Source organism: Euprymna scolopes, chromosome 14, assembly GCF_053919585.1.
Source record: "Euprymna scolopes isolate OS-2025 chromosome 14, ASM5391958v1, whole genome shotgun sequence".
In the NCBI taxonomy this organism is placed as follows: Eukaryota; Metazoa; Mollusca; class Cephalopoda; order Sepiida; family Sepiolidae; genus Euprymna; species Euprymna scolopes.
In genome coordinates this window covers 109170921-109194407 of record NC_136495.1, presented here as the reverse complement: position 1 = coordinate 109194407, position 23487 = coordinate 109170921, and the positions used below count along the sequence as shown (strand labels likewise).

Sequence of the window (23487 nt, the reverse complement as noted above, 5' to 3'; positions counted from 1 at the left end):
CTACTGCTATTGTGGTTGTCTGTAATTGTGGCTGTTACAAGATGAGGTATTGAAATTATTACAGTCTCTAACCAGGTGCTCTTTGATTTGATGAAAAACAACCAATCAGAGGATATCTTTAGAAGATGTGAGAGATTTTTTTTCCAAAGTTTCTTATGGCTGTGGTGATCCTCAGAGAAAGCAAGTTCATCTGCTGTTCTCTCTCAGTCATGATATATGCGAAGATTAAATCAGTGACTTTAGCACAGAAGACAAGGCTTTATTTCTACAACCCAGCTGAAACAAAATCAGAAAATGAGAAATATAAGGACTACTAAAAGGATGCATCTTCAGGGATAAGTTCTGCAAATACCAGCTAGTTGCAAGATGATTTCCTCTTTTTTCCTTCAAAATATAAGTCTTTAAAAAAAAATGTGGGTTTGTATTACTGTACACATAGATTCGAAAAAGTTGTCAAAAAACAAATATATTACAAATAAATGTTATCAAAGGCAAGATAAGTTACTTTTCTACCAAACTGGATATAATTCACGTGTTTTTATTCAATTTAATATGTTTATTCAGCTCGAAAAGCATACAGTGTTTACCGATGTATTGGAAAATTCAAGATGGCGGCCGATTCTCTCTTTAACACGGTAAGTTCGAGAAAAGGTGTTATAAATAATAAACTAGACAAAATACTATTAAAAACCACCGAATATATGTCAAGTTATGTCACAGTAACATATAATGAGCGAATTTCTAACAGTATTTTGTCTAATTTATTATTTATAATACCTTTTCCCGAACTTACCGTGTTAAAGAGAGAATCGGCCGCCATCTTGAATTTTCCAATACATCGGTAAACACTGTATGCTTTTCGAGCTAAATAAACATGTTAAATTGAATAAAAACACAAAAAATATATCCAGTTTGGTAGAAAAGTAACTTATCTTGCCTTTGATAACATTTATTTGTTATATATTTGTTTTTTGACAACTTTTTCGAATCTATGTGTACAGTAATACAAACCCAAAAATGTTTCTCAAAAAATGTATTTTAAAAAGTGCTTTTTATAACAGTTTCTGTGTTATAGTCCTATCTTCTTGCTGGCATCTTTGTCTTCTTTGCTCTCTTCACCAACAAAAGAAAAGAGTTTGTTCTTAGTAGCAGCAGAATATATTCAATCAACTGAGTGGCGGTTTGAGCCCGCAACTAAATAGGGTGGCAGTACAAAAACAATATTACTAGTGACAATCCAAAACACGCGAGAAAAATGTTAGCTGCATGGTGTCCGCAAAAGATCTTTCTCCAAACAAAAAAATGTCACACCTCCACCCCACTTTATAGAGTTTGGGGGGGGGGATTGCCAAAAGTGCATGCTTTGCATAATCATGCACATTCGAACAACGACTCACACGGTCCCAAGTTTATTCCCACGTGCGGTTACTGTTTCCTTGCAGCAAGTGCATGCTAATCATGACCGCTTATCCCTCGGTCTTTCTACACCATCACCACACTAACCTATCTCTGGCCAGAATAGTTTAATCTTTTAACTTTTCTTTTTATTAACTTATCTGGACAAACTTTCATGCACCAGACAGACTATTTTCTTTTTTGCCAATAACTATAATATAAATCTCACAAGTCTATTTAAATGTAAGTATGTATGTATTCTTTTTGCCATCTATAATATAAATCTCACAAGTCTGTTTAAATGTAAGTATGTATGTATTCTTTTTGCCATCTATAATATAAATCTCACAAGTCTGTTTAAATGTAAGTATGTATGTATTCTTTTTGCCATCTATAATATAAATCTCACAAGTCTATTTAAATGTAAGTATGTATGTATTCTTTTTGCCATCTATAATATAAATCTCACAAGTCTGTTTAAATGTAAGTATGTATGTATTCTTTTTGCCATCTATAATATAAATCTCACAAGTCTGTTTAAATGTAAGTATGTATGTATTCTTTTTGCCATCTATAATATAAATCTCACAAGTCTATTTAAATGTAAGTGTGTATGTATTCTTTTTGCCATCTATAATATAAATCTCACAAGTCTATTTAAATGTAAGTATGTATGTATTCTTTTTGCCATCTATAATATAAATCTCACAAGTCTGTTTAAATGTAAGTATGTATGTATTCTTTTTGCCATCTATAATATAAATCTCACCAGTCTGTTTAAATGTAAGTATGTATGTATTCTTTTTGCCATCTATAATATAAATCTCACAAGTCTATTTAAATGTAAGTATGTATGTATTCTTTTTGCCATCTATAATATAAATCTCACAAGTCTATTTAAATGTAAGTATGTATGTATTCTTTTTGCCATCTATAATATAAATCTCACCAGTCTGTTTAAATGTAAGTATGTATGTATTCTTTTTGCCATCTATAATATAAATCTCACAAGTCTGTTTAAATGTAAGTATGTATGTATTCTTTTTGCCATCTATAATATAAATCTCACAAGTCTATTTAAATGTAAGTATGTATGTATTCTTTTTGCCATCTATAATATAAATCTCACAAGTCTATTTAAATGTAAGTATGTATGTATTCTTTTTGCCATCTATAATATAAATCTCACAAGTCTGTTTAAATGTAAGTATGTATGTATTCTTTTTGCCATCTATAATATAAATCTCACAAGTCTGTTTAAATGTAAGTATGTATGTATTCTTTTTGCCATCTATAATATAAATCTCACAAGTCTGTTTAAATGTAAGTATGTATGTATTCTTTTTGCCATCTATAATATAAATCTCACAAGTCTGTTTAAATGTAAGTATGTATGTATTCTTTTTGCCATCTATAATATAAATCTCACAAGTCTGTTTAAATGTAAGTATGTATGTATTCTTTTTGCCATCTATAATATAAATCTCACAAGTCTATTTAAATGTAAGTATGTATGTATTCTTTTTGCCATCTATAATATAAATCTCACAAGTCTGTTTAAATGTAAGTATGTATGTATTCTTTTTGCCATCTATAATATAAATCTCACAAGTCTGTTTAAATGTAAGTATGTATGTATTCTTTTTGCCATCTATAATATAAATCTCACAAGTCTGTTTAAATGTAAGTATGTATGTATTCTTTTTGCCATCTATAATATAAATCTCACAAGTCTGTTTAAATGTAAGTATGTATGTATTCTTTTTGCCATCTATAATATAAATCTCACAAGTCTATTTAAATGTAAGTATGTATGTATTCTTTTTGCCATCTATAATATAAATCTCACAAGTCTGTTTAAATGTAAGTATGTATGTATTCTTTTTGCCATCTATAATATAAATCTCACAAGTCTGTTTAAATGTAAGTATGTATGTATTCTTTTTGCCATCTATAATATAAATCTCACAAGTCTATTTAAATGTAAGTATGTATGTATTCTTTTTGCCATCTATAATATAAATCTCACAAGTCTGTTTAAATGTAAGTATGTATGTATTCTTTTTGCCATCTATAATATAAATCTCACAAGTCTGTTTAAATGTAAGTATGTATGTATTCTTTTTGCCATCTATAATATAAATCTCACAAGTCTGTTTAAATGTAAGTATGTATGTATGTATGTCTAAAAATTTTGACAGAGGTGATGGATTTTTACGAGATTGGTATCTTTTTGAAGCTCGACCCTTTGGACGACAAATATCGAAAAATTTTGGGCACTTTTCTACACGGAGGGGTTGCTTTTTTCACCGATATTTTCGAAAGCCATCCCTCTTTTCGATTGACTTGTCTTAATTTAAACATTCGTCACTTCCAGTTTGGTGATGGATGCAAAACACCCGGGCAATCAGGTTAGTCTAATATGGAAAAGGCAAAACGGGCGTACATGTTTGTGTCTTTTTGCACCCGGGTTCTCGCGTAGGTTACATCCCAGGAGAAGTTTTATTATACTTCCTAATTCGTAATATCTGATTTGCAAACGGATATTTTTTTTTTATCGCATTTTCAAAAATTCCCACCGTCTTGTCGGGTTGGCTGTTTGTTTGTCTTTTTTGTATAAATAAAGCGAAATTAATCGAACACAACCGCCAACTCCTGACCTCTTTGCCTGGGTAGTATCTGTTCTGTAATTTTTCCTTGGTCAATGTAGGGGAAACCCTTCATACAGAGACAATTACTATTTATTTGGATACTGCCAGAGTGTTCCCTTTTTGGAGGGAGCTGCTTTTTCCCTCTCATTAAAATCGACCTTCGTGGGAAGTTTAAAAGCAACGCCATTTCTGCAAGTCATCTTTTTGATTGAATACGTTTAATTTGAACGCTTTACACTTCCGGTCGTGTCATGGAGTAGCGGTAAGATGTCAGGTTTTCTTCCACTTCCTTTTCTACCTTCACGTCGCGGGTTCAAGCCTGCCTGCCTACTACCACTTTTTTTTTTGTTTATACCTCCAAACACTCGGGCAATACCGGGTGCCCAGGTTAGTTTATATCGAAGGGGATTGGCTCTGTCTATTCCCACTTTAGATGTATTTAAGAATATTCCAATCCCTGAATAGTTATTAAATAAAATAAGTGTTGATTTTATTTAACTAGGAACCATAATTTTAGGGATCCTTTACCAAAGTATAAACCTTAAGAACCATAGAAGATCAATAAAAGGATTTCTGCATCGGACATAAGAGGAAATACTGTTAAGGCAGGTTTTTTTTTTTTAAAAACATGCAAAACAAATTCAATCGTAAATTTTATTTTTGAATTGTTTATGCTTACCTCCAAAACTGCTATGCCACAACCGACACCTATCAGAATATTCATGTGTTTGCTGACCCACTTCTCCATCTCATCTTTGCATCCCTTGAAGAAAAAAAATAATAATTCAATAGTCCAGCTCAGTACAAGAGACCAAAATTAGCCATTCAAAAAAATATGTATGTGGAGTCAAAGATATTAATAATTATCCATTCAAAATAAATATTATATCCTATACTCTGCATTGATAAAAGCAATCCACACAAGAAACAAAAGAATAATTTGTAAAACAAATTACCTGTGCATGCGTTTTGTAAATAGCATTTCTCTATTTTCATCATTTCGTATTTACTTAAAATTGACAATACTTACCGGAAAATTTCTAAGGTGAAAAGGATATATACATATACATATATATATAATTATTCTTTTATACCTACAGACAGTAGTGTTCCATGCATATGCAATCATCAGTATAGCGATGACAATTTCTGCCAGTCAAGAGATTTGTAATCCAGCCACAAAGCCACTTTTAACTTCATTTACTAAGCCTTTATAGTGGGGCAGATTGCTGAAACAATCTTTCACTTGGTAATACAAGCACCAAAATTGAAATATGTCAGGTTTGCTTCTGCAGCCATCTTGAATTTTCTGATGGCTAATGTTCTTTTCTTAATGTTCAGCATTACAATCTTCAAAGGAAAAAAAAATTAAAAAAATGGAATACTGAGATAACCTGCCCCACTACAAGTAGTCTATTTGTTTTTATTTGTATTGTTAATCTCTGCTTTTGACATTTTGTTGGATTTTACTTAAACGTCTATATTATATTTCTTTTAGTTCATTTGTTTTTTCTATTTTTTTTTTTTCGAGAAACTACTGGGCCGATCTGGCTGAAGTTTTTTTTATTGACTTTTATAAGATGCAGCGAACTGTGTATTATGGTATCTGTTCGATGCAGAGTTAGAGATTAACAGGGGTTTGCCCTACTATTTATCTCTGGGCTATGAAATAACTGTCACATGAGTGAAGGGAATTAACAACTAATAAACACACAATTCGGGTGTAGACGTTAGACAATCTAGAGTGTTTGAATGAGTGGAAGTCATGAATGCTGTATAAATGTTAGTTTATACTTCCCACACAGTGCTTATCATTAAGTATTCTTAAAGTGCTTAATAATTATAATTAAATAATAATCTCTATATAAAAGTGAACATGTCTGTGTGTGTGTAGATTTTCCAACGCAATAACTGTCAATTTTCAGTCTACAGACTCGAAATTTGATATACAAGATACTGAGACTTGGGAAAATTTTTGTAATTCGCTTTCGGCCAGAAATTTGGCTGTTATGGGGTCAAAGTTCAACGATTTGACCTTTGAGAACTCTACCAAACTCCTCCGACAATTTTGAGTCTAAACACTTGAAATTTTAGATATAGTTTCCTTGGACATGGATCTAACTTAACTTGATTTGAGCTCCAAAAAATAAATGTTATGGGGTCCTAATAGGGGTCAAAGTTAAAAAAATTGACAGCTTTTTTTTTTTTGCTCAACATACACCTCCAAACACCCGGGCAATGCTGGGATGAAATGCTAGTTATTCATATATATATATATATATATATATATATATATATATATATAACTCAATCATGTTGACTCACCAGTTCTCGCCAGATTATGAAAGTTAATAAAGATTGCGCGTGGCCAGTACCAGATGGGTGACCATTTGGGAAGGTTAGGCACTGTATGCACCATGCCGAGTCATAGAAATTTCCAGGTTGATATCTGGAGGTGCATGAATTCACTGAGAGAAATGCACCATCAGTCTTCATTCAGACATACATGTAGGAGAAGGAAACTGATGTAAAAACCTGCGGTCTACTGTGGTCTCATGTGGCAGTCATCTACACCGACAAAGGTTAGCAGTAATAGCAAAAGAGCCTTCACTACTATAAACAATTCATCAGTGTGGATTTCCGAGCAACTTAGTTGTTGTGGCAGAATCTCATATGTCAAAATCAACAAAAGAGTCCATAATATATACACAGAGTGGAATGATACAATTGTTGCTCTAGAAAAGACAACATAATTCCATTTCCGTTTGATGAAAACCGGTTTTCAATTTTTTTTTTTTTTTTTTGTTGCAGACTATCTACTAGTTGTGTACAAATCCCAAGATCAATAGGAACCTTCTATCACATCTGAAAGTTATACAATGTTCAACAAGCGAGATCGGAGATGCACCAGTATACAATTTATGCTTTCTACCGATCCAAGTTATGACAACAGGACCATTGCCAGCACCCTCAAAATGCAAATCCAGACGGTTCCACACTTGAGGGCACAGCTCAATGAAGTTTCCAGCTACGGTTATAGTCTTTGGTGTGGTTTCAAATGAGAGCCACATCGTGCAATCTCACATCTTCGAAGTCGGCTTGAAAATCAACACCAAAGTGTAACTGGATGTGCTGATGTGTGTGGGGATTCCCTTGTAGCATCAGGTGGCTGCTGGCAGACCCTGAGTGCGACAGTAGGACTGTGCCGATCCACAAATCCAAAAAGACCCAAACTTGGCTTCAAAAAAAGTGCTACAACTTTGTATCCTTCAACAGCCCCCTCCTTTCCCAACCTGAATCTGCTGGACTACTTCGTTTGGTCATACATCGAGAATATAATCAACATGACCTCCTACAACAGCAAAGTCAGCCTGATCACTGCCATTCGCCGAGTATTTGCTGAGCTTCCACTGCAGCTTGTGGAAAAGGCATGCTCCCAGTTCCGAACCCATATCGAGGTGGTGATTGAGGCTGAAGGTGGCTACATTAAATAGATGTCAGCTCTACTACATAATCAAGTTATCTGAACTGATCTTTTCAATAAAATTTATAAAATAAAGCTGCAGTGTAGTTTTCTTTAGGGCAACAAATTTATCACTCCACCCTGCACACATACACTTTTTAAATAAAAAAAAAAAAAATTCAAACAAACCGGACAAATTTTAAACTTTGAATAACAGAAATCTGTAATTAACTTGTTTCTATTATTTTATTAAACACACATCTATATTAACCTATCAATTTTTTGAATCCAGTAATGCTTGATTTTTTTTTTTTTCAAAAACTATGCAGAGAGAAAGTAATATAGAAACTAATGTATAGTTTAAAATTATATGTATGTATGTGTGTGCGTGTCCGTGGATGACTATATCGTGTACTTTTTATTTTTCTTCCTTTGAAGATTGTAATGCTGGGTATGGGGCAACAAAACCAGCTGCCAACACTGCCCTGCTTTTTATTGAAACCAACCTAGAGCTCTTTTTAGTATCCTCGTTGTTCCCTTAAGTGCAATTGTCTGAATCTCTTTTGCACTTGGTTCACCAGGAATATTAGTTACTTAGGACTTCAGGTTCTTCTTCATAAGTCCTGTGGCACCTATGATAACTGGTATGATCGATATCCCCTTTAGGTTCCATTTTCTTTTCATATCATACATGAGACCTTGGTATTTGGTCTGTTTCTCTCTTTCAGCTCTGTTAAGACCGCCATCATTAGGAACACTCACTTCAATGAAGGTTGCAACTCTCTTTTATGTTATGTGTGCGCGCGTGTGATGTGTGAAGCAATCGAAAAAGTGGGGAAAAAAATTGACGTAAATATTTTACAAAGGGAAATAACTCCATAAAAGTTACTTCCCTTTGTTCTGTGTTGCATTGTTCATTATTTTATTCACGGTGTTGTTTGTGACTGTCTCTGTACAGTGAAACACACTATATACTACTGATGCTATCGATACATATTTAATTCATACATTTGGGGAAATAAATATATTAAAATAAATTGCCATCTACAGAACCGTTATTTGTGGTGTTTTTTGGCTCCTTTAATGAAAAAGCTATACTTGTGCCAGTTAGCACAGTTTAATATTCAAATTTAAAATCGTTAAATACAATTTAGGCGCGCAGTGCAATTGATTGTTTTGGCGCGTTAAAAAAAATGAAAAATGACACCCACGCAAATTCCGGCGTGACCTTTATATACCAAAGGTGCGGACGTAGTTGAAAGCACCCCATGTGATGTCTTCCGTCCAATGGAATTCCTCCTAGGACATATTTTAAAACTGATTTTCTAGAGCTCGTTTGGAGCCGATCAAATCATATATAAACATGCACAAACACAAAATCTATCTCTTTAGTCTCTTAGCCTTTCGAGCATTCTTTCGTCTCTTTAAACTCTTCCGACTCATTCAACGCTTTCTCATTAGGACTTGCCATGCGTGCAAACATCAATTATTTCATTTCCACTGCTCCGCGCATTAATACTCTCTTTTAACAGATGAACATTAATATTGTCTATGTTACATATTTGAACATTCAAAGAACACAAAAAAAGAGACTCTCCATCTCTCATATGAACTCAAAAAAAAAAGAACTCTGAAATATTGAGAACTATGTTTTGCTTGTTATTTCTATTCCGGAAATAAACCTCCGTTTGTGTTGCACATAAGATTTCTTATTTTCATTTTTATTATTTGTGGAGGAAGTCAGTTCCCAAAAAAAGGCCAGGCGACCCCCACAAGTTGGTGACCCCGACGCAGAAATCATATGCACAACGGAATCTTATAAGCTATTAAACAACCATGACTCAGCGGCAAAAGCGACAATTTTTTTTTGACCACAGTTTCAAGCTCCGCGTCCTCGGAAAAAGTCAGTTGACAGTTTAAAGGCTTTGAAATCACTTTCGAGCGAAGAAAACAAACATGGAACCTTCCTGTGTTGAAAAACCTCTGGCAACGTTAATGGTAAATATACCAGCATTTAATCCTACCAACATAAAGACCTGGTTTATCCAAATCCACAAAAAAAAAAAAAAAAAAAAAAATTTCTAGTTTGAAAAGTTAGTTCTAATAAAGTTGTGACCTTTTTCTGCCTTCAGTTTTTCTAGTTGTTGCAGATGTCCGTCTCCATAGTATAGCTTCTTCCAATTCAATCTTCTGTTCCCTCTACAGCTCCTTTTATGCGCCTGGTACAGTCTCATTTGCATAGAAATGGCAGGAGTCTGCGTTACTCATGATAGATCATTAAGCACAAAAGCAACTGCAAGTCGCCATTTTTACCAAACCCTACAAAGCACACACACACAGCAAAGTTATGATTTTCCCTACAAAATTTCTTTTAATAAAACATACGTATACTCTACACTGTTCAACATTACACCTCTCCATCTTTTCCATTGTAGCATCATACGTCAGCATCCAGTTTTGCTTCTTTTTCTTCAATAATCAAACTTGATCCGCTCTCTTCTCGCCTCTGATATCAACATTATTTCCACAAATTTTCTGTTTTTCTCTCTTTGTGTTAACATGGCTCCACATCTTTCATAGGTTAATTTTTTTCTTCTCCCTCTCTGTTTGGAGAGAATCGATCGATTCCTCCATTCAGTCTCGAAAGACAAAGGATACCCCCTGTAGGAGCAGCTGCGCATGTAATTGTGTAGCAAGGGTTGCACAATCTACAACCACACCTCTCCTGGATTGGCACTGCTTGAGTCCAGTGCCGAGAAGTTCAGGATGACTGGAAACAATGCCGAGATAAGTGGAAAAGCACATACAGCACCTGGAAGTCCCAAATGGTCACCCATCTGGTACTGGCCAGGCTCATCGTTACTTAACTTCAATGATCTGACAGGAACCGGTGTGTTAACGTGATTATGCCGTTTGGAGAGAAACTTGGATGGAAATAGGGTGAGAAATCTTGTAAGCATTAGTACCTCTGCAATTGCTCTTATTATAGATTGCTGCAGACGTCAAAACAGTAGAGAAAAATAAAATATTAACGCGCATAAAAATGCATAAAATGCAAAATATATTTGAGTATTTTTGTCTGTTATTTCTAAGACAAGGTATACATATGGACAGAATTTTAAAAGGTTATCATACACATCCTCGATGTTGACAATCACACACATAATAATGCCACTACAAATTACAACAACACTAATTATAATAATTTGGGGGATCAGGAGTTTGAACCAACCTTGATGTTATAATCCTCAAGCATTTCTACACAGCCAGACTCATTTTCATATTCTGGGCTCAAAGGATTGTTGTTGGCAAGTTTACAGCAAGATTTGGGCAATTTCTGAAGAGAAATAAAAACATTAAAACAAGAGGCACAGTATATATATATATATATATATATATATATATATATAATTATGTTATTGAAGAGAAAATCTTTAACAAAACAAAACTTATCAAGTTAAGGAAAGATCAACAGTATTAAGAGAAGCAAACAAAGGAATAAAAGTCATCAAACAACAAGGAACAGTTAAGGGGAAAATTAAGAAAAAAACTTGAGGCCATGGCGTTTCGAAGCTAAATGCTTCTCTTCAGAAGAGAAGAGCCAGAATTATATAAAATGCAAATATAGAAAAAACTTGCTTAATGACATTTCAATATGAACCGAGAATGAAGGAAAAGGACGATATGGTGAAGAGTCATTAAGTTATGTTGTACCTACTAATATATGTAGAAAAAACTTGCGTAAATTATACACATATACAATTCACGTAAATTATATATATATATATATATATATATATAACACACACACATATATATATAAATATATAATTTACATAAATACGTAGCAAGGATAGGTAAATTTAATTCTTTGAACATAAGTTTTGCCTTTTTTAAAAAAAAGATCTAATGCTATTCAACTTTAGTAATCCTTTCTTTCTAATTTTGATGAAAATCCATTATACGATTTTGATTCAAGAACATGTCCAAATTTTTAGGCTTAAGCTTAAGAGGTCTTACAAAGAAACTGATATTCAAGGAATTTTGCTTAATTCATGCTTTAATGACTATGAAACAAATTTAATGTAAAATTGATATATTTGAATTTTCAAATGTGTAACTGTACACATGATACATAAAAACTCTTTAAAATACTCCAAAGACATTAAGGAATATTTATTAATTAATGCTAAAATTCTATGTAAAATATCACAAATATCTGAATTTTTAGGAAAAGCTTCCAACCCTTTTGTATATAACTGAAACTAAATATATCCTCATTATATATATATATATATATATATATATATATATATATATATATATATATGAGAGAGAGAAGTAAAGAAAGGAAATTGAAGGCATAAAACCTATATATTAATATATAGAGATTTATTCAACAAGGGTACACATTTATTTAGGGGTATTGAGTAAGTGGGGGTTCTTTATGCTATAGCATTTCAAAGCACAATGCTTCTCATCAGAAGAGTGGAGAAGGTGTGGCGCTTATGTCAACGGGTCATTAAATCTAAGGGAGATAATCAGCATAGACTTAGCAAAAATGAGCATATTTTGAAAGATATAATTTGGGACACTGAAATAATCAGTAGAACAATGTAAGAATGTTAAAAGAAAAAAAAAAAAATGATTACTGTAGCCGAGTTCCAGAAATTGCTGAAACCGTTTATGAAAAGGAAACAAGTTAGTAAAATCAATCAACGAACTTAAAATTTAACAATGTTAAGTAACAAAATATAATTATTAATTAACGTACGCAAAACAAAAGTAAATTGCTACAATGTAATGATGTTTATTAATGCACAACAAGAATGAAATAAACTTGTTTGAAACGATGGTAAGGGAGAAGTATTCCTCTGTATAATTATTGCCATCAGGGAGCAATATGTGATGTGATTTTTCATTTCCATTGATTAACAAGTTTATTTAATTTTTGTTGTTGATTAATTAACATCGTTTCATTGTAACAGGTTGTTTACTTTTGTTTCGTGTAATACGTTAATTAATAAGTTTATTTTGTTACTTAACATTGTCATATATTAAGTTCATTGATTAACTTGTTTTATTTTTGTCGAAATTTCCAGGACTAACTTCAACGTCATCCAGCGCTTGCAGGTAGAGTATTCGTGTAATCATATTTAAAAAAAAATTTTTATTTAACATTCTTTCTACTGATTATTTCAGCGTCTGAAATTATATCTTTCAAAATATGCTTATTTTTGCTATGTCTATGCTGATTATCTCCCTTAGATTTAATGATCCGTTGACATAAGCGCCAAATGTGCTAGGTAACATGATAGGGATGCGATGTCTAGCGATAGTTTCATTAGGAATAAAATAGAGGAGTAGTTTGCATTACGTAATGGATTTGTATAGGATATAGCATATCTGTCATAGCAGGCTTAATGTATGTGGACAGCGTGTGTGTTTAAATTATCAGGGGGGGGATATGGAGGTAGGGTGGTTGGAAGATGTTGCTTATTTTACATAAGCATTTATATGTTGCTACACATTTATGAGTATGTTTCGGTCAGCCAGTCACAAGTAACTAGAGATCTTTTCAGGTGATATTACTTATACAAAGTTCAGTCACGAATGTGCAGCGGCATATTAATGCTTATGCAAAACAAATAACTATATCTTGCCTTACTCCAGTATTGAGCACTCTTGAATTAACCTTGTTAAAACTTCATTAGTTGCTTAATCTCTGAAAAATATTAACCTGGAATAATATATATCATTATTATTTCAAGAATAGTCAGAGAGTAAATTATAACAAGGTTCATATAAGAGTGCTCAATACAAAGTAGAGTAAGATATAATTTTTATTTATTTTTACATAAACATTTAGATAACTAGAGACGTCATCAGACAATGTTGCTTTTCAAATGTTCAGTTCTCAGTGAAAAGCAATATTGCCTGATGAAGTCTAGTTATGTATAACTGAAACATACTCCTGACTGTGTAGCGATACCTAAATGTTTAAAAAGTGTGTGTGTGTGTGTGTGTATATATATATATATATATATATATATATATATATATAGGGGTAAACATACTAGTATTTACTTATTTTCGGAAAGTTTTTCTTTTATTAGTCACACAAAGAAAAAAAAAGAAAAAAAGGAAGAAAAAAAAGGAAGAAAAAAAGGAAAGGAGGAAAAAAAGAAAAAAGGAAAAAGAAAAAAAAAAAAAGGAAAAAAAAGGAAAAAAAAGAAAAAAGGAAAAAAAGGAAAAAAGGAAAAAAAGGAAAAAAGGAAAAAAAAAGGAAAAAAAATTAAAAAAACTTTCCGAGAATGAGTATATTCTTATATGTCTTGCCTTATTAATGTGGTATCTTTAAAGAAAATTTATAGATCTAGTATTGCACCACTGAGCTATCTAAATGAAAACTTTGTTGTTTATCCATACGTAATTGCTAGGGCTATGACAACAGAATATTCTTATTGTTTTTAATCACGAGTATATATCCAACACAGTTCATCAACAGAGAATCACATCACTTTATATAAAAGCATATAAGATATCAATGGATACACACTCGAGAGTCAAAACAATGAAAAGAATATTCTGTTGTCATAACCCTAGTAATTACTGGCCCAAATAGTTCAGTGACAAACTGTATATATGTTTTTATTATTTCAACCTCGGGAGTATTTGCTTAAATCATTACAAAATTGTTTATCCCATGTATATATACAAATTATCCAGCCTATGTCATCAGACAATTTAAGCCAATTTTGGCCTAAATTGTCTGATGACATAGGCTGGATAATTTGTTTATCCCGTTTATAGAAAAAATCAGATTTAAGCAAATATTCCCAAGGTTGAAATAATAACATATTTAGCTCTACTAACGTATCAAGCACTTTTTTCTTACCAAATATACCTCCTAATATATATATTTGATAGGAATTATGGAAATAATACTCCAATGTGATGGAAAATGGAAAAAACCAACATTATTTATATATTCAGCAACAATCTCTTTGTCACAAGACTTAGACAATATTGAATCAGATAAAGTGCAGTTAGAGATTATGTAACCCTTGCTTTACGATTTAGTTCTCATTGTACATGTATTTTCCAAAAATTGTCTTACCACAGTCCTGTTATGGTTTTCATACCAAGTGCTGTTCAGATAGTCCTTAGGTCCCATAACTCCGCAACACTTGCCCTGGAATAAAGCAAAGACAAAAAATTAGCAGTTCAACTTTTGTAAATTCTTTTTTGGGAAGGAAGGTAGGGATCTCTCCTGAAATTATCAAAGATGTTACATCATTACAGATGTTTTTTTTTAAATTCTTTATTTATTAATGTTCAACAGCAAATATATATATATATATATATATATATATATATATATATTTATTATACTAGTAGTTCAGCCCAGCTTTGCTCAAGCCTTATGTACGGTTCATAACTTGCCCTACGTGTGAATACACCTCATGTAAGATTTCAAATGTTTAGACCAAAAATTGTCTGAGTAATTTCGTAGAGACCACAGAGGAAAATTTTTTTTATAACTTGGACCCCTTTACATTTATTATTTTGATCTCAAATCAAAATAAAAAGTTTTACCCATGTCCAAGTTACCTTCATCTAAAATTTCAATTTTTCAGACCCAAAATTGGCAGAGAAATTTGGTAAAATCTGCAAAGGTCAACTCTTTCAACTTTGACCTTTTTGCAGCGAAATTTTTGCCCCAAAACTTATTAAAATGCTTGCTACATGTCTGAATACCCGGTATGTATAAATTTTAAATGCTTAGACCCAAAATTGGCTGAGTGGTTTGGTAGACATCGTAAAGGTCAAATCTTTTTAATTTTGACCCCTTGGGAGCTCAAATTTTCAACCCAAACCGATTAAAAAGCTTGCCCTGTCTCTGAATACTCTTTATATAAAATTTCAAATGTTTAGACCAGAAATTGGCCGAGTAATTTAGTAGAGACCACAAAGGTCAAATTTTTTTAAAACTTTGACCCCAATTTTAAATCCTTAACATTTATTTTTTGGAGCTTAAATCAAAATAAAAGGTTTGATTCCTGTCTTAGAATTTCAAGTGTTTAGACCCAAAATTGGCGGAGAAGTTTGATAGAGTTTCCGAAGGTCAAATCATTGAACTTTGATCCCTTGACGGCAAAATTTCTAACTGAAAACTGATTAAGAAGATCTTCCCAAATCCCAATACCCCTTATGTAAAATCTCGATTCTCTAGACTGAAAATTGACAGAGTTATTTGGTAGGGAAATGTACAGACACACAGACATTTTCACTTTTATAGATAGATTAATATTCAGCAGCAAATCTAATATTTATGCATTTGGTATGTGAAAGATCTTTCGAAAAATAAAGATTTTATGATGGTTAGTAACTTAAATACTGACTAAACGGTTTTCTTTCATCAATCGTTTTTTTTTTTCTGCGTTACTATTGTAACAGAGTGTGACCACATGTATGGCAGCAACAGCAATAACTGCAAATAACAACTGTATGCAAAGTGACCGTGGTACACATTAGCATTGTGATTTAACTAACAATTGTTGTTACATTTAAAAAATAAAGCATAAGTAAAAAATTGTTTTTTTTTGGGGGGGGGCGGGTTTCGCTAAAACTTATTTTGGGTTTGTTTTACTGTACACAGATTCAAAAACATTGTCAAAAAACTATACAAAATACTATTAAAAACTAGCACAATATATGTTACTGTGACATACGCTGACATATATTCGGTGGGTTTTTAATAGTATGTAGTATAGTTTTTTATTTTTAACTCATTTTCTCAAACTTACCATGTTAAGCAGAGAGCTTGGTGCCATTTTGAATTTTCCAACGCATCGGTAAACACTATGTTTTTTGAGCTGAATAAACATTTTACATTAAATAAAAACACAAAAAAATTATCCAGTTAGGTTGAAAATTAACTCTTCTTGCCTTTGATAACATTTATTTGTTATATATTTGTTTTTTGACAACTTTTTCAAATCTATGTGTACAATCCCTTATTCTAACAAACTAGAAAGTATGCTTTTTTCCAGAGTTGTTTTTATATAAGAAAATATGAATGCTTTTCCTTTATTAAAACCGTGGTAGCGTTGTGCTTTAAACTAACAATTTATTTTTAAAAAAATAAATTTTTACTTTAGCTACACCTCCACAATTTTTAACATGGGTGGGTAGGTGTTGTTTATTCTGCAAGCCGTTCTTAACATGGGGAGGATGGGGGTATTTATTCCAAAAACCGTTTTTTTTACATGGGGAGGTGAGGGGTGTTTATTCTGAAAGCCATTCTTAATATGGGAATATTGAGGGTGTTTATTCCTAAAGCTGTTCTTAACATGGGGAGATTGTTGGTTTTCATTCCAAAAGCCATTCTTAATATTGGGAGGTTGAGGTGTTTAGCCAGTGAATTATAGTGCATAGCACAGGTCTTTATATCTCGAAAACTACTTGCATCTGCAAATTGTAAACATGCATTTCTTATTCAGCATCGTCAAAAACCTTTAAGAGTAGTAATTTCAAAACAAATCGTGGAGGGGAACCTAATGTAACAAAAAAAAACACACTGAAATTTACGTTCGTTAAAAGCGTAAAACAGGAATTGTTATATTTTAGAAATAAAGCATAAGTAAAAAAATGTTTTGTTTTTCGATAAAACTTATTCTAACAAACTTGAAAGTACGCTTTTTTTTTTTTCCGGAGTTGTTTTTATATAAGAAAATATGAATGCTTTTCCTTTATTAAAACCGTCGTACACAATAGACAAACTAAATTAATATGTTACTTTTCTACCAAACTGGCTTAGCCAGTTAGGTAGAAAAGTAACTTATTTTGCCTTAGATAATATTTGTTATATATTTATTTTTCGACAACTTTTTCGGATCTGTGTTCAGTAATACAAACGCATTTGATTTAATGTAATGTTTAGTCAACTCAAAAACCAGTGTTTATCAGTGTATTTGAAAAATACAAATGGTGGTGGACACTGTTGATTACGTTGTTTTGGAAAATGAGTTAAAACTAATAAACTATACTGTCAGAAATTCACCAAATATGTCAGCCTATGTCACGGTCACATATTCGGTGGGTTTATTATTGTTATGTATAGTTTTTTTAGTTTTTTTACTTATTTTCCCAAACTTAACATATTCAACAGAGTCCACGACCATTTGTCTTTTTCAAATACATTGATAAACACTGCTTTTCCGAGCTGATTAAACATTACATTAAATAAAAACAAACAAATTATCCAGTTATGTAGAAATGTGACTTACCTTACCTTACATTTAGTTGCGAATATTTATTTGTTTTTTGACAACTTTTCGACTCTGTGTATAGTACCCCCCACTCACTAAAATATTAACTGAAAAGTAAGATTTTTGATTACAAAAAAAAAAAAATCGATTAACCATTCCAACATTTTAGCAACGTTCGGCTTAATTCATCATTGACTGCTGGAAACTCATAAGGATCCTGGTCAGATTCTGCAAGAGTATTGTTTGTTTTTTTTTTTTCCATTTTTTTTTGTTTTTTTTAGAGTGAATTTTTGGAGTGAATTGCTGTACTAACAATATAAGAAACATGCATTTTCTCTTTTTATTAAATTTTTCCATTACACCAAATTGAGCCACAGCAACACGTGGCAGGGTACAGCTAGTGTATATATATATATATATATATATATATATACACACACACACACACATAAAGAAGGAAGTAAGCAAAGTTAACAGTAATTAAAAAGAAAAAAGTATGTAAGCAAATAAAAAATATAATAGGGATTACTAAAAAATTATAGGGATCATTGAAAAAGAAAAGAAAAGGTATGGAACTAAGAAATACATAATGGGACAAACATTATACGAATAATACATCATAAAATATTTTACCCACCTCCATTTGTACAATATCCCATGTGCGAGAACTGATCTGGTTGTTGGTCGTGTTGTATTTGCTCCTGACAAATGATTTCAGATTAACAGTCATCTTTTGCTCAAGCAACTGGAAAGAGAGAAAAAAGACTAATAAATAAAAAGTTGTATGCATTTAATTTTATACATAATAGAACATTTTTTCTAAAAAAATTTAAAAAAAATGAAGCAATGTCTAGAATAAACGAATCCATGTCTAGTTAAAGAATTTTAACCATTTTATGTAAGCTTTTTTTTGTTTTGTTTTTTTAAATAGAATTAACGATTTTATATTTATCTTTTTTTCCTTTTTTTAATAGAATTATGCATTTCCCTGGTTAAAAATAAAAGAATTATGCATTTCCCTGGTTAAAAAAAATGTTTGATTCAGATTTTTGTTAAAATTTAAAGCTTCTAGTTGACACATGAAAAAAAGTCAATGTATATTTAGAATTGCACTGATTTTGAAAATAAAAAAAAGAATATGCTGAAACGTTTATGATTTTATGTATCGGTTACAGAACAAAGATGATATATTCCAAAAATCACAATTTGATCAAGTAGTTTTTCTAGGTTTTTTTTTTTTTTTTTTAAAAAAAGAAAATCAGATGCAAGTGGCACCTATCACCATATTTGGATTGAACTCAAAGGCTGAGAACAATTTGGCAATTTTTCTTCCAATTTTTTTTTTTTAAATAGAAGATTAGAAAAACAACATAAATGTATCATATAAAACAAAATTAATATAGCATGAAAACCGCAAAAGGTTTAAAAATATATATATATTAGTAGCCTGGTAAGACCACAAGGGAGACAACCTAGCAATGAAAAATCTGAAGCAAAATTCATTCCCAAGTAGCAAAACTGAAGTTAGCCTGCCAAAATACTGTGTGTGTATATATATATATATATATATATATATATATATATACAAACACACAAATGTAGGCAAATTTGGGCATATTTTATTGGTTTGAAAATATAGGTTCCTTTTACCAATTGTCATAAAATACTATTATAATCTTCAAAACGCCTGCAAATGTAGTTTTGTCCCATAGAACCAAAGATGAGCATTTCAATATTTAATTTGGCCATGAGTAGGAATATATACGTATTATTGATCAAAATTAAACAAATGAAGGCTCGTTGGAAAGGTAATGACCTGAATTGAAGGTCACATATTAAGAGGGTTATTTTTGGCACTTTTTTACAGCCATAAAAATTTTCAATCATATTTATTTGTTTTCCTTGTTTTGCATATGAATTACAAAATATCTGATATTTCCCCAAAAGCTCTGGCCTTGATGAAGGGGAGGCTAAAACTATGGTTTCGAATGATCTTAAATAGCAGCAAGAGGAGACTTAATTCCAAATATTTCTCATATGTTGTATCTCCCCCCCCCCCCCCGTGGTTTTCATACATAAAGTAAATTTCAGTGTATAAGGATTATTTGATACTGGATATATTCATAATCATACCCTATTTCCAAATGAAATTTACCAAGTACTTTATCTGTTAAGCCATGGCCTTTTGAGGACTATTCTAGTATACATCTTGGGAGGGGGGAGGCTGAAACCTATTTTTGTTTTAAATGCACAGTTTAACTACCTATCACTATAGAAAAATGGATGTGACAAGGGTTCAGTTGTTAATGGCATGGACTCACGATGTGAGTATGCCAAGTTCAAATCTAGTTTGTTTAACAAAAATCACTTTCACTTAGGATGTTAGCATTTTTCACTTGGTTCCTGATGTCTTTTTAGAAAGATTTCTGACCAGAAAAATATCAGGGGAACCAATGCCAAACAATAGAAATTTCGGATTCGTACGTTATGATGACTATAAAAAAAAAAAAAACACTTAAGATGAAGACAGTGGTCCGAATAATCCAAATTATCATTCCTCATTTAAATAATTCAGAAACCAAAACTAATTTATTTTCATGTTTATTTTCTATGGCAGTTGTTTATTATTTTTTGTTTTTGAATTTATTTTCATTATTTTTAAAAAATATTTTCAAAATAGTTAAGTGTGATCTCCTGCATTTATTAAAATTGACAAGTGTCATTATTATGAGCCTATCCAGCGACAGGTATCTCAACTAGTATAAAAGTTTTTTTTGTTGTTTGTTTGTTTTTATTCATTTATTCTAGGAATCTTTAAGAAATCATCAATTTTAAAGAATTTAAGCATCAGTGATTCTTGTGGTCCAGTGAATGACAGCTGCTGATTTAAATGAAGGAACTGATTTTTTCTTTTTTATATAGTGGGGGAAAGGGAGGTGTATTTATATATCCGTGCGTAAATCTTTGTAGGTGTGTGTGTGCGTGTTATATACAAGATTTTTATTATTGAGCACTTTACGTTGAAATGAAAAGAGCCGGTCGCTTAAGCTCACGTGCGCAGATCGTGATGTTAAAATCATTTGATCACTCTCGACCCTCGTGAACGACATTTATGTTTTATATAAATGGTTATTTCATCTATTATTCTCACCGTGGTTCACATTGGCCGAATGGTTTGTTTCCCACTAATGGAGTCAGAGATGGCTTCGTGGTCGGGTTAAAATCTCCAGACCGATATTAATCATGACTCCCGGCACTGATGATTTCCAAAAGGATGAAACACTAGTGCCTGTAAGTATTAAAAATACTTATAGTTATATATACACATATATATATATATATATATATTATATATATTATATATATATATATTATATATATATATATTATATATATATATATATATATTATATATATATATATTATATATATATATATAAGTATATGGATCAACTCTAGAGGAGTTTCATTCAAGCTGAAATATTATGCGCGGTTTGTTTTTATATTAGTTTTTTACATATCCAATATTTTTTCATTTTTTTATTTGGCAATTTATAGCTACAATAAATTGCGGTTTCACTCAATGCCTTAACTAGCAAATTCTAGCATTGCTACAAATATAATTTGCTGATTTCTTTATGTCCTCTGATGAGAAGAATAATAAGAATAGCATTCTTTGAAACTTCGCGGAATAAGGACTTTTTAAATTGTTTTTTGGAGTATTTAGTCGAACAATAAATTTTGATTTGAAAGTTCAACTTACAGATTTAATTTTCTTTCTCTTACTAGCAGGGAGACCTGGCGTTGCCTAGGATTGAATGATGATCAACGAATGTTTCACACTCCGATATTTTTATTGTCATTGAAATTGGTGAAATCGCCCAGTTTTCAATCAAATCGATTGATTGCTAGTTGGGGACCCATTATGGTGTGCCTCAAGGAATCTTCACATGCCATTATGCAGTGACTTGGTCCACAATACATTGTAGTCTACATTGCACTGTAGAGAACATACTGTTGATTTTATAAAATTATTTTTTATATATAATGGCTTGAATTAAAATTTATAATGAAAATGTCAAGTATCATGCTCCAATTACGCTCTGAACAGAAACATTCATTTCGACTGCACCCCTGTCATATCTAAGAACCTTACTGCTGATTTTATATGCCTTACCTTTCTGCTTGTGTGGTCAAAATGGTTTGAATTTAAGTTGAAGTGAAAAAGTTAAGTATCATGATTTAATTGTGCTCTAAACAGAAACATTAATTTCGAATGTGCCTCTGTCCAAAGAAGCTACATTTTATATGCCGGGTCTTTCTGCTTGTGTGGTAATAAAACTTCTCAAATGCACTTGTGATGCTAGACTGTGTAAGGTGCTAACTTTGGTTAAAATCGCCTGTTCTTTCTTTCATCGATATTTATCAAAGATATTCTGATATAAAACCTGTCTTAGAACACTGTCAGATACATGAAATACATTTATGTGAAATTTCATTAAAATCGGTTCAGCAGTTTCAGAGTCCATAGGAGAAACTCTCACAAAGTTCCTTATATTATATATATATTATTTATAATTATTAAAGCCTCTTGAAGAAGTATTAAAGTTGAGCACTGCTTAGGAAATAAAAACTAAGAAGCAGTCAACTAGCGCTTATGCAATGTTAATGGTTTCTGGTGGTTTGAACCCTTTCAACTGTTTAATATCTGCGCCCAATTTTTTATTTTTTATTTTTTTTTTAACATGGGGGTTACCACTTATCAAGGCCTGGAAGCAACTCAGGGGCAAGGGTTATTGCGTGTAGAATAATCAATTGGATAGTATCGTAGTAATCGTTAGTATTAGAGATTTGATAAAGTGTCTTAAGGGGCTGATTCATCAGGAATTTGTTTATGTTGGACTTTAAGACATCCAAGTTGTAGTCAGGTAGGAAACAGGCAAACAAAAGAGAGTTCCACAGGTGTGCACTTCTAAGAAGGAAGCTTTGTTCATGGAATCTACGTTTTGATTTAGGCACAGATAAGGAGTGGGGAAAATTATTGACAGTGGTTTCAGCTAGACGGGTGTTTTTTCATGAAAGATTGGCAAGGTGGGGGACCAGAGATTATAGCTCAGACGAGCATTTGCTATGGAAATAACGATAAAACAAAGGCAGGCTAACATTTATAGGTTGTTTAATTTTCCTTAATTCTCATGACAATTATCAATGGCTTGGAGGTAACGACTTAGCAGATGGAATAAGAGATGGCTTTATTGCTTGGTCCGAATATACCATCCGGTAGGAATTGTCACTTCCTGCACCGATGATTGCAAAAGCATAACACACTAGTGTCTAAGTATGTGTACTTATGTTTCTGTATATATGCTGTGTGTACATGTGCATGTGCGTCTATGTAGGTGTGTGAATGTGGCAGAGAAGATGTAGAGTGGGTGAGTCGTTCAACTCACAATCGACTTTTTTTTTTGCTTCCAGATGGAGTAAGGTTCAGCAAGTGCAACATTTGGTTATTACTTTTGAAACCTTAAAAATGATTTTGACATGCCCCTTTCAACCTTTCCTCTCTCCCACCCTGGTAGTTAGTTGGCTGCTGGCCCAAAGTGCCACAAAATACATTAAAAAAAAAAAAAAAAAAAAAATTCAGAAAAAGAAATGATTTGAAAAAATCTCTACTAGATCTTCATTGTCCAATGAAAAGCCTATG

General features: G+C 32.0%; 1 protein-coding gene across 2 annotated transcripts in view; it reads right to left on the bottom strand.

The window, feature by feature from the left end:
* The window catches only part of LOC145293212 (CD9 antigen-like), a 388541-nt gene that overhangs the window by 2832 nt on the left and 362222 nt on the right, over positions 1-23487 (bottom strand). For both annotated transcript variants that reach the window (XM_080139744.1, XM_080139745.1), the window contains 4 exons: positions 18421-18528; positions 14630-14704; positions 10742-10846; positions 4726-4809 (listed from right to left, as the gene is read on the bottom strand). In XM_080139744.1, coding sequence (XP_079995870.1) covers positions 4726-4809; positions 10742-10846; positions 14630-14704; positions 18421-18528 — 372 coding nt within the window. The remainder of the gene's footprint in view (positions 1-4725; positions 4810-10741; positions 10847-14629; positions 14705-18420; positions 18529-23487) is intronic.